General features: G+C 39.8%; 1 protein-coding gene across 3 annotated transcripts in view; it reads left to right on the forward strand.

The window, feature by feature from the left end:
* The window catches only part of GRIN1 (glutamate ionotropic receptor NMDA type subunit 1), a 415,565-nt gene that overhangs the window by 383,428 nt on the left and 18,410 nt on the right, over window positions 1-13,727 (forward strand). The window contains exon 21 of one of the 3 annotated variants that reach the window (XM_033960211.1): window positions 3,134-3,285. The exons of the other annotated variants lie outside the window; for them this stretch is intronic. Coding sequence (XP_033816102.1) covers window positions 3,134-3,151 — 18 coding nt within the window. The 3' untranslated portion in view covers window positions 3,152-3,285. Of the gene's footprint in view, window positions 1-3,133; window positions 3,286-13,727 lie in introns of those variants that run through there. 3 annotated transcript variants of the gene reach the window in all.

The raw sequence follows: 13,727 nt of genomic DNA on the forward strand, positions 1-13,727 counted from the left end.
GTACAACCTGATTATGTTAAAGATTCAACCACAGAGCAGCAACAGAAAGGAGCTCTTTATGAGACATTATCGCTGATCGCCAGTGTTTTAAACTATAAACATCAAATCAAATCTATCTATCCACATTCTAAGAACAGGCAAATGGCCTTTATATATTTTACATCCTTGTAAATTAAATCTCTTCATTTGAATGGTTCTAAGTCAAAGGCCATGATCAGGGCTCCTTCCAGAACCCTGAAATTATGGATCCTGAGGTGTTCCTTTTAAGCAGTGGCCTAAACTCCATCCTTCCCCTGCCCCCTCACACATTCTTTGCCCCCTCAGAAGCTATGAAAGCTGTTTCTGCAGTATCCCCAGCCCCAGCTAACTCAGGAAGCAGAAAATCCAAATCATGGACTAAGCCAGAGAACCGTCCTTCATTGATAAAGTTACTTATCCCTCATACCCCACTCAGATCTTCTTCCCAAAACTTAATTTTTGTGCCTAATCTTAATAATCCTGTTTTGCCGTAACTGCTTCTCTCACTTGGAATGCTCTCCCCCTTACATTAGAGGGGAAGCAAGCCTAGATAAATCTTAAAGGAGCTCTTAAAGCCTTTGAACAATGATTTAATCTCCTACTTTCCTCTCTCTCCATTCTGTGCGGATAATCAACAGATTGAATAAAACTCCTACCCCCTCCCCTTTGTTCTATCCTCCTTTTTTGTTTTCTCTCCTTTACTATACCTTATTGTAGTTCACCCTTAGTCCTTTTGTGCCATGTTAGTCCATCTGTCTTTGTATCTGATATGTATTTTTGTTGTGTACCCTCTGATTTTAAATATTTTGTATAATCGCTTAACATTACAATAGGCGATATATCAAATAACCATTGAACTTGAAACTTGAGTCACCAGGCCAGCAACTTAGCCCCATGTAAAGGTGACTTCTTGCTCTCTGACCAGCTCCATCTTGCTACAGTGGCATGGCATTTGGACATTATAATACAGTGGAACCTTTACGAGCATAATTCGTTCCAGAAGCATGCTTGTAAACCAATTTACTCGTATATCAAAGTGAGTTTCCCCATAGAAAGTAAGGGAAACTCGGTTGATTCGTTCCACCTCCCCTCCCCCCCTCCCCGGGCCACCGGTGCTGCTCCATCCCACTGGTGCGCTTTTACATCTCCCCCCCCTGCAAACCAGCATGGCCCACCCACCCACAAACGCTGCCCCCCATGAACCATCATTGTCCCCTTCATGAACGTTCCCCCCCCCGCCTGCCCAAAATGAAAGCTTACCCCCCAATGTGGCACCGGCATGCAGCACCAAGCCACAGGAGATGCTGGTGCCCAAAGATCTTGCCTCTCCTCCGATTGGGCCTTGAGCATCTGCACATGCTCAAGGCCTTCTGGCTCCCGCCTCTCTCCGAGATTCCCCCCACTTTCTTTATTTCATCTTAACTTCAAACACAAATTCTCCAATAGAACTTTCCAGTTTAACCTGCCCCTCCTCCCTTCCCATCACTGCAATTTTCATTCAGTTGGACTTGTGCTATGAGTTGCATAGCTGCATTAGAATTCACAGTTACAAGATGGAGCAGGATGCAAACAGTTTTCCTTAAATCATACTAGCTTACTCAAAATGTATGCATCAACTAACCTAGCTTTTATATAGGGTAAATCCTTTTGATATAAGGCCTGCCAATATGAAGAGGCAGACCAAAAGCCCCTCTAGACAGGCATCCTGTATCTTAAGAGTAGGACTGTACCAAGCTACAGTTGTGTCCAATGCTCCCTCTAAGGATGGACCAGGTGCGTGCAAATTTTTTCTCATGTGAGCAAGTTGTAAAAAAAATTAAAATTTATGTGAGCAACAAGTTCTAAAACCCAACAACTTTCCAGATTTGCAAGTATTTTTGTGACCAACCATGTAAAATCTGCAAGTGATGCTCCTAGAATGTATGAGCAATTGTTCATGTGCTCAGCTTAGAAGGATAGCAAAAAGAGGCACTGGAGACGTTACAACTAGCAAGGGAAAATAAGTCTTTTATTGATTTGTAGTCTTTAATATAAATATTAAAAAAAACCCGAAATCCCAACTAGGACCCAGTTTCAGCGACCACGTCGCCTTCTTCAGGGGACAAATCAATAAAAGATTTATTTTCCCTCGCTGGTTGTGACGTCTCCAGTGCCTCTTTTTGCTGTTCTTCATAGTATCTCGAGGCTTGGTTCCTTGCTAGCACCCCCCATGCTCCAATAGCTTCACCAAGCTAATGAGAGGCGACAGTGGGCTGGAGCAATTTTTAAGGCCTTTCTGCTCCATATTTGTGCCCTTTTGAGCAACACCTCTAGCATAATTCTTAGTACAGCACTCTCCCACAGTTGTGAACAGCAGGTTTCCAGAGCAAGGTAAGAACTAATGCAATTTCAACTCCTTGAAGCTGTATGGATTTGCTTTAAGAATTTCATTTTGAAGTTGATTTGCTGTGTCTTAAAGAATCTGTGCTGACTAGTATTGCAAATCATGTCACACATACGTATGCTGTATCTGATTGGTCCATTCTTTATGTAATGCCATATGTTAACATCTTTTGAGAAAACTGTTAACATGACCATGAAATGATTAAGAATTCTGTTGCATATTGGGTAAGTGCTGCTACTTGTTGCATGTGAACTTTTGAAATATTACTCAGCGTATAATTCCTGTCTTCTGATCAGTTTCTTTAATTTTAGAGTTTGGCACGTGCTCCATTAAATATGCTGTCAACATACCACCTACATAAAAAGATATCAAAAAGGGGTAAAACCAGGAAAAATATCAGTACAATCTTTTTTCTGGTTTATATCTTGCTTTTGGCACCAAAGCATGTGCAGCAGACAGATTTTTCTCAGAACACCAGCTAGGATTCCATATACTAATATCTAAGCCAGAATAAGGAGTTTTTATTGTAATGGTTAAACAGTTACAAGTTCAGGTTATGCTAATGCTTTGCGTATAAGATCTACATCACCTTGCTCATGTCCTACCAGTGATGCATAGGGGGTGTGTTCTAGAAGAATGAGATACTAATCCTGGTATAGGTCAACTCTGAAAAAGAGGATTATATAGTTGCTGTCATTACTCGCTGCTTATAGATGCTGCTTTCTATTCTAGCCATATTTTCGCATCTGAGTGCAAGTTTCTAAGTCATCGATTAAGGCATGGAAGCAGCTTTTAGTGAGTTGGATCAACAGTTCTTATAACATAGGAGCCTAATTCAAATTCAAAGTGAAATGAACTACAATACTGCCAGCATTCCATGTTTGTACAGCGATGTCTCAAGGAGATATTACAGTAAATTTCATGGCATGCCCGAAGTGACACCATCTTCCCCAGCTAAACACTACAGTTTGGGCCATGACATAACTGTGCTAAGAATTTTGGAGGCAAGATGCATTTGTATTAAGATCTGTTATCGTGGAATGCCTGGATTCTGATTCTTGGGAGGAAGTCAATAGGTTATAATCACTATAATGTGCTTTCCACACTCATCCTGTGGTCTTTTTTCCACCAGCATTTCTCCTATATGTTTATGGAAAAAATATTTCTGGATTCAAACTTATTGAAAACAGTTGATTTATAAATAAATGTGCTCTTGTTAAAAAAAAAAAACACCACCACCACATTCTCATTGTCAAATAAAGAAATTCTTCCTGTTTAGTTAGGGAAAACTGCCTGAACAGGTCTTGCAACAATCCTGCCACTACTGCTGGGCACAGCCTTTGTGTTTCAGTGGACACAGAGCAGTAATGTTGTCTCATTTGACCCCTTCTGGACAGGCTGGGAATGATCAATGAACTGAAATCATATATTAACTTGTGCGTTCCTAATGATAGCATTTTTCCAGTTTGTCAAATGTGTTGCTAACAAGGGGTTAGAGTTTTCTGTCCAATTCTGACTTTGAACATAATAAAATAAATGCTTCAGAATCAGGAGTGAACATAAACATCATGGTGAAACCACTGTGACATTGTTAAACCATTTCAATTGAATTTAACACAACTTCTGTCTTGAAGAGGAGGTAGAAATTGTACCTTTAAACTGTTTTTCTACACTTTGGTATCCCCTAGCATAAATTCTTACATTTGTATAACATCTCACAATAAATATTGGAAATATTCAGGTAAAAAAATTAATGAGCTGCTTTACATACTGAATTTTAAATGTTTAATTACAATGTTAAAAACAACATGTCAGGGCTCAGCGCTGGGTATCTCAGTTCATCCAGATCTCACTGAGATGTCTTCCACTGATCTGAGGATGAAATTCTTAATTAACCTAATTAATGGGCCAAGCCATTTGAAAGTGACTAGGTGTAGGTATAAAAGACAGTGGAGAATAAACAGAGTCTGCTTCTAGATGTAACTGAAGACTTTTAAGGGAGCTACAGCTGCCAGACTCTGACAAGAAGCTGAGGAAGAAATACGAAGAATCATGAGCTGCTGCAAGTCTCATTGATAAGTAACTAAGTAGCAGATGTGAGGGGATGGGAGCAGACTTGCTCAGCCTCCAACAAGGAGCTGTCAGAGGGACTAGGAGAACTTATCTTGACAATTGACTGATGAAAAGGAGGCGATGTGAAGGAGAGGAAGGAGCTGTGGCTTGTCTCTGACAAGTGACAGAATATAAAGAAGAAAAAAGATCTTTGACAGGCCTCTTATAAGCATCAGAGAGCTGAAGGTGCTGGAGGCATTATGATTGTCCTCTTACAAGCAGCTGGGGTAGAAGGTTTGAGGAAAAGGGAGGCAGTGTGATAACTAAGAAGATATATGGAGAAGAGAAAGGAACTATGGCTGGCTTTTGACAAGGGATTGAGGAAAATTTTTATGGAGGATGGAGTTAGTGTGGTGAGCTTCTGATAAGTGAAGGTAACGGGAATAGAAGTGGACATGGCTGGCCTTTTAAAAATGACTGAACACAGATGTGAGGTAGACAAATGAGTCATTGCCTGGTTTAAATGCAATAAGGAACAAGGCTGGTGTTAGTCGGGTACAACCAGTGGGGGGCCTCATGCCAGTGGAACCTCAAAATCAAACAGAACACAGCCTGCAAACGGGCTTTGGTGCCCCCTCTTAATTTCTGCTCTGGGTTCCTACATACCCAACACCAGCCCTGCTGAGAAGCAGATGTGAGAAAGAGGAGGGACCTTGGCAGGTTCCTGATAAATGGCTAAGGGATGGCAAATGTGTAAACAAACAAAAAGGAGCCTGAATATTGAAACAGCTCAGCTGAAATCATTTAATTACAAGAAAATGACCAGGATCAAAAACTTCTGTTTCATTCAGACAATAGGACACACACACACACATACACACGAGGAGATAGTGTATACTGTGGATGGGCAGACTGGATGTGTCATTTGGCCTTTAACTGCCGTCATATTTCTCTGTTTCTACAAAAAAAACAAAAAAAAAACAAAAACCTAAGATTCAAAGCAAACTGTAGAAAACACAATGCAACTCTTGCTGAAGTGCATCAAGCAACTTATTAAAATGCTACAGCTACAAGATGGTGGTGTAACTGTTGTAGGATGATTAAAGATCTAATGATGGAAAAGCTGATAACACTGAAATTGCAGCACCAAAAACCATTTCAAAACTGCACAATGCAAATATCTGGACATTGCAAGATTGCAGAATATGACAGTTCCGTAGCTGAGGGCTTCAACTGCAGTACCTATGATCACCTGGTTATTTGGAAACAAATCAATAGGCTAACAGATTTTATAAGGACCAACAAACTCAGAACTTCACACTTGTATTTAGAACCAATTCTAATTGCAAACACTTTCAACTAACTTACAATATAAAGGACCATACAGTTGAGCTTAATGTCGATCAATATGATCACTCCATTCAAAGAAAACATCGGCAGAGTGACTGTCTTTCTATCAAGACAAATATCAAAAGATTAAATTCATAATCACTAAAACTGGAGATAATTAGAAATACTGTATGCAGAAAGTCTGAAAGCTTATAATGGATTCTTACTACAAAACTCCACCAAAGATGTCAAGCATGAGTGAAGCCTCATAGTAAAACTCAGGAAAATCCTCACACTTGACAGTTAACTCAAAGGGCTGATCCCAAAATGACAATTTACATACCAGTAGAAGCTTAACTTTATAAAGAAATAACAACGTTTTATATATATATATATATATATATATATATATACACACACACACAAATCTAATCTAATCATTCATGTAGTTCAACAGGTAAATGATAAGCAGGGATAACTGTAGGGATAAGCACAAGACAAAACTATTTTTTTTATTTGGCTTTTTTCTTACTTTTGTTGTTTCCACACATTTGTTTTAGCATGCAGTAAAACTTTTTAATGTACACTTAGACTAAGCATGCATTAATTTGTGATTTAAGCTGCAGTAAAAATTTTTAAGGCAGACTAATGAACTAAATGCATGCTATTGAATGCACATCTCTACCCGCTATCTTCATGTTGCATCACACTCCCATCCCAGTCACCATCTTTGACTGGTTTCTTTGTATGTAATTCATATTCAAATCTCTCTGAGTAGTCAGCATCTACAATTGCTTTAGTGGGCATATGTTTGATGAAGCAGTGCAGGGAGCCGCCATTTGTATACCATCTGAGACATTTAAATCCAGCTAGTTCCTTAACTATTAGTAGCTTTCGTCCTTTTTTTAATGAGAAGGTTGGGTTCACTGATTTCAGTGGGAAGGAAGGAAGATCTTTGAAGGGACAGGTATCAGAGCAAAGAAGAGCAGTCTTGCATGGTTTGTGTGCCATGTTCTGCAGTCTGGTAAGACATATTTTTTAGAAGCTGGAAATATTGGAAGCATTATTTATTTAGTAAATCAATTTCTATTTCATTCTAGGCGGATTACATATAATTACATAGCATAATAAAAAACTCAAGATAATCAACAAATTAAATCAGCACCTGACTCTTAGGGCTCCTTTTACTAAGGTGCACTAGCGTTTTTAGCGCACGCAGGATATTACCGCGCACTACGCGGCTAGAACTAATGCCAGCTCAATGCTGATGTTAAGGTCTAGCGTGCGCGGCAATTCAGTGCGCGCTATTCTGTGCGTTAATGCCCTAACGCAGCTTAATAAAAGGAGCCCTTACTGTACTATCGGTTTTCATTTTAAAAAAATCAAACTAGATCATTAAACCCCTTTATATACTTGCATGAACAAGAGCATTTTGGGTTCTTTTTTAAACTCTTCAAAATTTTTCTTTTTTTTCGCATCTCATTAGGTAAGCAATTCCATAAAAGGAATCCAGAAATGTAAAATATTGATGTCTGATATTCCCCCAAATTAATTATATTTTAAGATGGGATTTCCAATAGAAACTTGTTTGCTGATCTCAAGGAAATTTGAGCAGCTATCATGGAAATTTGACCAGTTACTTTAAAAACTGTACAAAGGCTTTTGAATTTTATTTTGTATTCAATAGGAAACCAATAAAATTCCTTCAAAATTTGTGATATCTGAACAAAATGATTAAATACCATTAGAACTCTCACTACTAAATTTTGTGTGACCTACAAGGCTTTAAGCTGGATTTTTGCTCATCCCTACTTGCAGACCATTGTAGTAATCAGAGCATGGTAAAATAATGCTTTGAATTAGAGAATGACATGAGAATTAGGACAACCCACAGGGCGGGGATGGGGACAGAGTCCACAAGGACGAGGCAGAGATGGAGACAGAACCCATAGGGACGGGGACAAACTGTGTCCCCATGTCATTCTCTAAAAGCCTGAGGCTAGCCTTAAACAGGCTGTTCCAACTAGATGGAACAGCATCTATAAAATGCTAATATCAATATGTAAAAACTTAACACCTCTTAAAACAAGTGGCAACTGAATTCAGTGATTAAAATAAACTGCAGAAGCTGCTTTTGGAATTACATGAACTACTGTTAAATGACATGCATTGTGTCTTGTCTGCCTTTGATGTGGCAACAAGAGTCTTGTCTGCTGGTCAGACTCTTACCACCTACAGCATACTTCTATCACATGCCCAGTTGCTCAAGCATCTTAATGTAACTGTACCAGATTCATCCATTGTTGCTGACATTAAGGAGCATGTCCAATATTTAATAGACACTTATTTTTATGTTCATGTTCATCCACTACACAGTGTTGGTTCTCCTATGCCTACGTCTGAAAGGCAATTCTCTTATCTTCCCAGATGATGTAAAAACACAGGCATCTAAATCTTTGGGAAGATGGTACCAAAACCAAATTGAAATGAAAGGCTCTATTTGTGATTTACAAATGACAATTGTACAGAATATTGTCCCTTTTAATTATTTAATAAAATAATTAAATATAGAATCAGGTCTTTTAATCTCCTTATCATGTCTAATTTTTTTAAAAATACAATTTTTATGATATTTCTGACATGAAAATTCATTATGATCCCCAAATTTCAGGTTCTATCTAAGATAGGAACTGAATTGGCTTTATTCGGGAAAGAAAATGATTAGAACTCATCCACAACTGTATTATCTACAGATAGTTTCAGTTGATCAAAAGATGACAAATTCACCCTTCAGTTGGAATCAGGAGCTTAACATCATCTGCCTAGTTTCTGAACTGTACGTTCAGTCAATACCACGTTAAATATAATGATAAAACAAAGATATATTAAATATTTCACAGACAAACAGGAACCCTGAGGGTCCTTGTAGACATGCTGATATTTTCTGATCTATCTAAATCTTTAAATTTCCTATTTTGGAGGAAAGAGGAAAACCAAACCAAAAGCTTTCCATCCAGACCAACTGAATTCAAATGGTTAATCAACACTGAATGATCAATTATGTTAAAAGCTACAGAAATGTGACCAAAAAGAAACATTGATGCTTATCAAAACCAGTTCTAATAATATCAAACAATGAAAGTAGTAAAGTTTCCATATCATGATCTTTATGAAACCCAAAGTGGTTAGGATCCAAGACCAAGGGCCTCTTCTACTAAACTGCGCTACCAGTTTTAGCATGAGGAGTTGCGCTGAATGACCCATGCTGCTCCCGACACTCATAAGAACTCTATGAGCATTGGGAGCAGCGCGAGCCATTCAGCACGGCTCCCTGCGCTAAAACCACTAGCGCGGTTTAGTAGAAGAGGGGGGTAAATGTTTCTCTCTAAAAAAAAAAATCAATTAATTGATCATAAATAGTCTTTTCCATAACCTTAGCTAAAACAAGTAATGAAGAAATTGGCCTATGATTGCCTGACTAGGTGGATACTTTTGAACCCATGTAGATGTAGCTGATTTTCAAAGAAAAGCTACTCGGGTATGAGGTATGTGGATACAAGTGTACTGTGAATTTTGCACTAGATATTTCCATAGGGAAAGTGTACATGGGAAAATAAGTAGCTGCCAATCTCAGCAAGGGGGCTAAGCTATACTATTTCGTACAATAGCTATGTCCAATAATTCACACTGTGCAGTTTGGGAATGGTTTTGGCTACTACAGTCTTCCTATGTTTTCAGGGACTGATATTCAAAAGGACTTAAAAGGGTAGGAGAGGCTCCTGCCCAGTTAGCTTATGCTCAGGAGGGAATATTCAGCTTCACTTAATCAGGCAGTGCTATTAAATATCCCCCCTGACAGCCATAGCACTCTCCAGATAACATCAGTGCAGTCCTGGAAGTTATGCTGGTACTAGCAATGCTTTGTCTGATTAGCAATGTAGGTACAATACTGAATAACTTCTAGGCATTGCCATTGACCCAGATAGTAAATGCTAGTACCCGGATACAGCTGGCATTGTATAGAGGGGTCATGGCTTGATATACTACCTTTCTGTGGGTACAACCAAAGTATATATATATATATATAGGTACTTTTTTCTTTCTAATCTTATACCTGAGGCAATGGAGGGGTAAGTGGCTTATCCAAGATCACAAGGAGCTGCAGTGAGAATTGAACCCAGTTTTTCAGACCACTGCACTACCATTAGGCTACTCTTTTGCTCTTACTTAACTGGCATCAGTGAGCATTTAAAAATTGCTCAGCACCACCAGTTTCAATCACTAAGAGATTAATATTCAAAATAATTTATATGGTTGATTTAGAGTTAATTACAGAAAATTTTATGCTAAATATTTTGGGCCAGTTGCCACATAACATTTGGCTGGATATCTTGATATTCAGCACTATCCAGGTAACTTTATCCATCTAAGCAGAACCACATACAGAGCTGCCTTAAATGAATAACTTATCTATTTTATAGGATTTTATATTTGATGGTCAGATTTAAATAGATATACTAGCCAGAAATCTGGCATGAAGATAAATGGATAGGTCACCTGCTTATTTTTATGTGGAGATGATCCCAATAGAATAAAAATCTTGAGATATTTAACCATCTTACAACAGTTAAGAAACCACACTGCAGTTTATGATACCTTGTACTAAAGGTTTTCATGAATCATTTTTTTCTTTTTCTTTATACATTCTAACAATACATTATATCAAGATTAATTCTTAATAAAAAGGTGGGTAAATACATTCATGAATAGTAATATGACTAAATTAATAAAATAGTATGCAAAACTAGTATGAAATAAATAGTGAGACTAGGTAAACCCAAATTACCTGAAACTAAAGCACGGTGCAAAGTTCTATATCCCAGGAAAGATAATAGAAAAAATGGAATATAGAATTACCTGCACTGCTGGTAAATGAAGTTACACTCCTGACTGGAAACCTTTGAACTACAGATTTATAATCTGTGCACTGGAAACAGGGTAGAAGCAAGAATCCTGTCTGAGGTTAACCTAACGTTCTTTGATCCAGATGACTAGTTACTTCTTGAGAAAATGAGGAAGTATTAAGATATATTTAGGTCAAGGGTGAGCAACCTGCGGTATGTGGGCCAAATGTGGCCTTTGAGATCATCGGAAGTATTCACAGGCAATGACATTAACTAGACTTTTGGCAATTTTAAACATTGTTTTTCACAAATCGTTACTTATTTGTTCATCACAAACCATCTATGGAGCTCGATGCATTTCTAGTTCTGCCAGGGATAGTACTGGCATTTATGCGGCCCTCTGTGTATCAAGGCTGCCCACCACTGCCTTAGGCTGTATGTAGCATTTGGACAGACATCAGAGGTTAAACTCTGTATCAGTGCCTGAAGGACTTTGAGCCTGATCCATCAAGGTCTTTTCCTAAAGACACATACTTGGAAAAATACCCTTAGTCACTTTGCTGCAAACGTAAAATCCTTTCCTCTCTAACTTAAGCATTAAGATAAATTCAGATTTTTTTTTTTACCCATAACATTACATCTCTCTTCAAAACATATAAATGGAATATTGATTCTCTACGAGATACTATAGCCTAAGATGTTTAACAATTTAGTAGGCATACACAAAAGGGCAGACTGAGTAAACCAATTGGTTCTTTTCTGCCAATAGTTTCTCTACAGTGTAGTTCTCTGAATAGACACATCACAAAACTGTATACAGTTTCTACTCTGTTTTAATTCTTGAACACGATCCCCACAATCAGGTAAAGGGGCTTGCCACTTGAAAGAGGCAAGGACAATTCTTTTGGTGTCATAAAGCACAGTTACTTACCGTAACAGGTGTTATCCAGGGACAGCAGGCAGATATTCTTGACTGATGGGTGACGGCACCGACGGAGCCCCGGTACGGACAATTTTAGAGTGATTGCACTCTAAGAACTTGGAAAGTTCTAGTAGGCCGCACCGCGCACGCGCGAGTGCCTTCCCACCCGACAGAGGCGCGCGGTCCCCAGTTAGGATAAGCCAGCTAAGAAGCCAACCCGGGGAGGTGGGTGGGACGCAAGAATATCTGCCTGCTGTCCCTGGATAACACCTGTTACGGTAAGTAACTGTGCTTTATCCCAGGACAAGCAGGCAGCATATTCTTGACTGATGGGTGACCTCCAAGCTAACAAAAAGAGGGATGGAGGGAAGGTTGGCCATTAGGAAAACAAATTTTGCAAAACAGATTGGCCGAAGTGTCCATTCCGTCTGGAGAATGCATCCAGACAATAATGAGATGTAAAAGTATGAACTGAGGACCAAGTGGCAGTCTTGCAGATTTCCTCAATAGGAGTGGAACGGAGGAAAGCTACAGATGCTGCCATAGCTCGGACTCTATGGGCCGTGACAGAACCTTCCAGTGTCAGTCCAGTCTGAGCATAACAGAATGAAATGCACGCTGCCAGCCAATTAGACAATGTACGTTTAGAAACAGGACGTCCCAATTTATTCGGATCAAAGGACAGAAAGAGTTGGGGAGCTGATCTGTGGGGTTTCGTACGCTCTAAATAGTAAGCTAGAGCCCTCTTACAGTCCAAAATATGCAGAGCCTGTTCTCCAGAATGAGAGTAAGGTTTCGGAAAGAAGACAGGCAGAACAATGGATTGGTTGAGATGGAACTCAGAGACAACCTTAGGGAAAAACTTTGGATGTGTACGTAAAACTACCTTATCATGATGAAAGACTGTGAAAGGTGGGTCAGAAACTAGTGCATGGAGCTCACTGACCCTCCTGGCAGAGGTGAGCGCAATAAGGAAAAGTACCTTCCAAGTGAGAAACTTGAAAGTGGCAGTAGCCAAAGGTTCAAATGGAGGCTTCATTAAAGCGGAGAGAACCACATTAAGATCCCAGATCACAGGAGGTGCTTTAAGAGGTGGTTTTACATTGAAAAGACCTCGCATGAATCTGGTGACCAGGGGATGAGCTGAAAGGAGTTTTCCATGGACTGGCTCATGAAAAGCAGCAATAGCACTGAGATGGACTCTGATGGATGTAGATTTGAGGCCAGAGTCAGACAGAGAAAGTAGATAATCCAACAATGTCTCCACTGCAAGGGACGTGGGATCATGATGATGAAGAAGACACCAAGAAGAAAACCGTGTCCACTTCTGATGATAACATTGCAGAGTGGCTGGTTTCCTGGAAGCATCCAGAATAGAACAAACGGGCTGAGACAGAAGAGAATCATATGAAGTCAGCCCGAGAGATACCAAGCTGTCAGGTGTAGAGACTGGAGGTTGGGATGCAGAAGGGTCTCTTGATGCTGCGTAAGCAGAGAAGGAAATAGTGGAAGCAGAAAGGGTTCTCTGGAACTGAGTTGAAGTAGAAGGGAGAACCAATGTTGTCTGGGCCACCGTGGAGCAATCAGAATCATGGTGGCTCATTCCCTCTTGAGCTTGAACAAGGTTCGTAACATGAGCGGCAGAGGAGGGAAAGCATACAGGAACAGATTGGACCAATCCAGAAGAAAAGCGTCTGCTGCCAGACGGTGAGGAGAGTAGAGTCTGGAGCAGAATAGGGGCAGCTGGTGATTGTGAGGAGCTGCAAAGAGGTCTATCTGAGGAGTGCCCCACTGAGCGAAGATGGACTGCAGAGTTACAGGGTCGAGTGTCCACTCGTGAGGTTGGAGAATTCTGCTGAGCTTGTCCGCTAAGGAATTCTGTTCTCCCTGAATGTAGATAGCTTTCAGGAATAGTTGGTGATCTGTGGCCCAAGCCCAAATCTTCTGGGCTTCCTGGCACAAGAGGCGAGAGCCTGTCCCACCCTGCTTGTTGATGTAGTACATCGCAACTTGATTGTCTGTGCACAGCAGGAGGACCTGAGGAAAGAGAAGATGTTGGAAGGCTTTGAGGGCATAAAACATCGCTCTGAGTTCCAGGAAATTGATGTGATGTTTCATT

The sequence above is a fragment of the Geotrypetes seraphini genome, chromosome 10 (assembly GCF_902459505.1).
Source record: "Geotrypetes seraphini chromosome 10, aGeoSer1.1, whole genome shotgun sequence".
Lineage (NCBI taxonomy): Eukaryota > Metazoa > Chordata > Amphibia > Gymnophiona > Dermophiidae > Geotrypetes > Geotrypetes seraphini.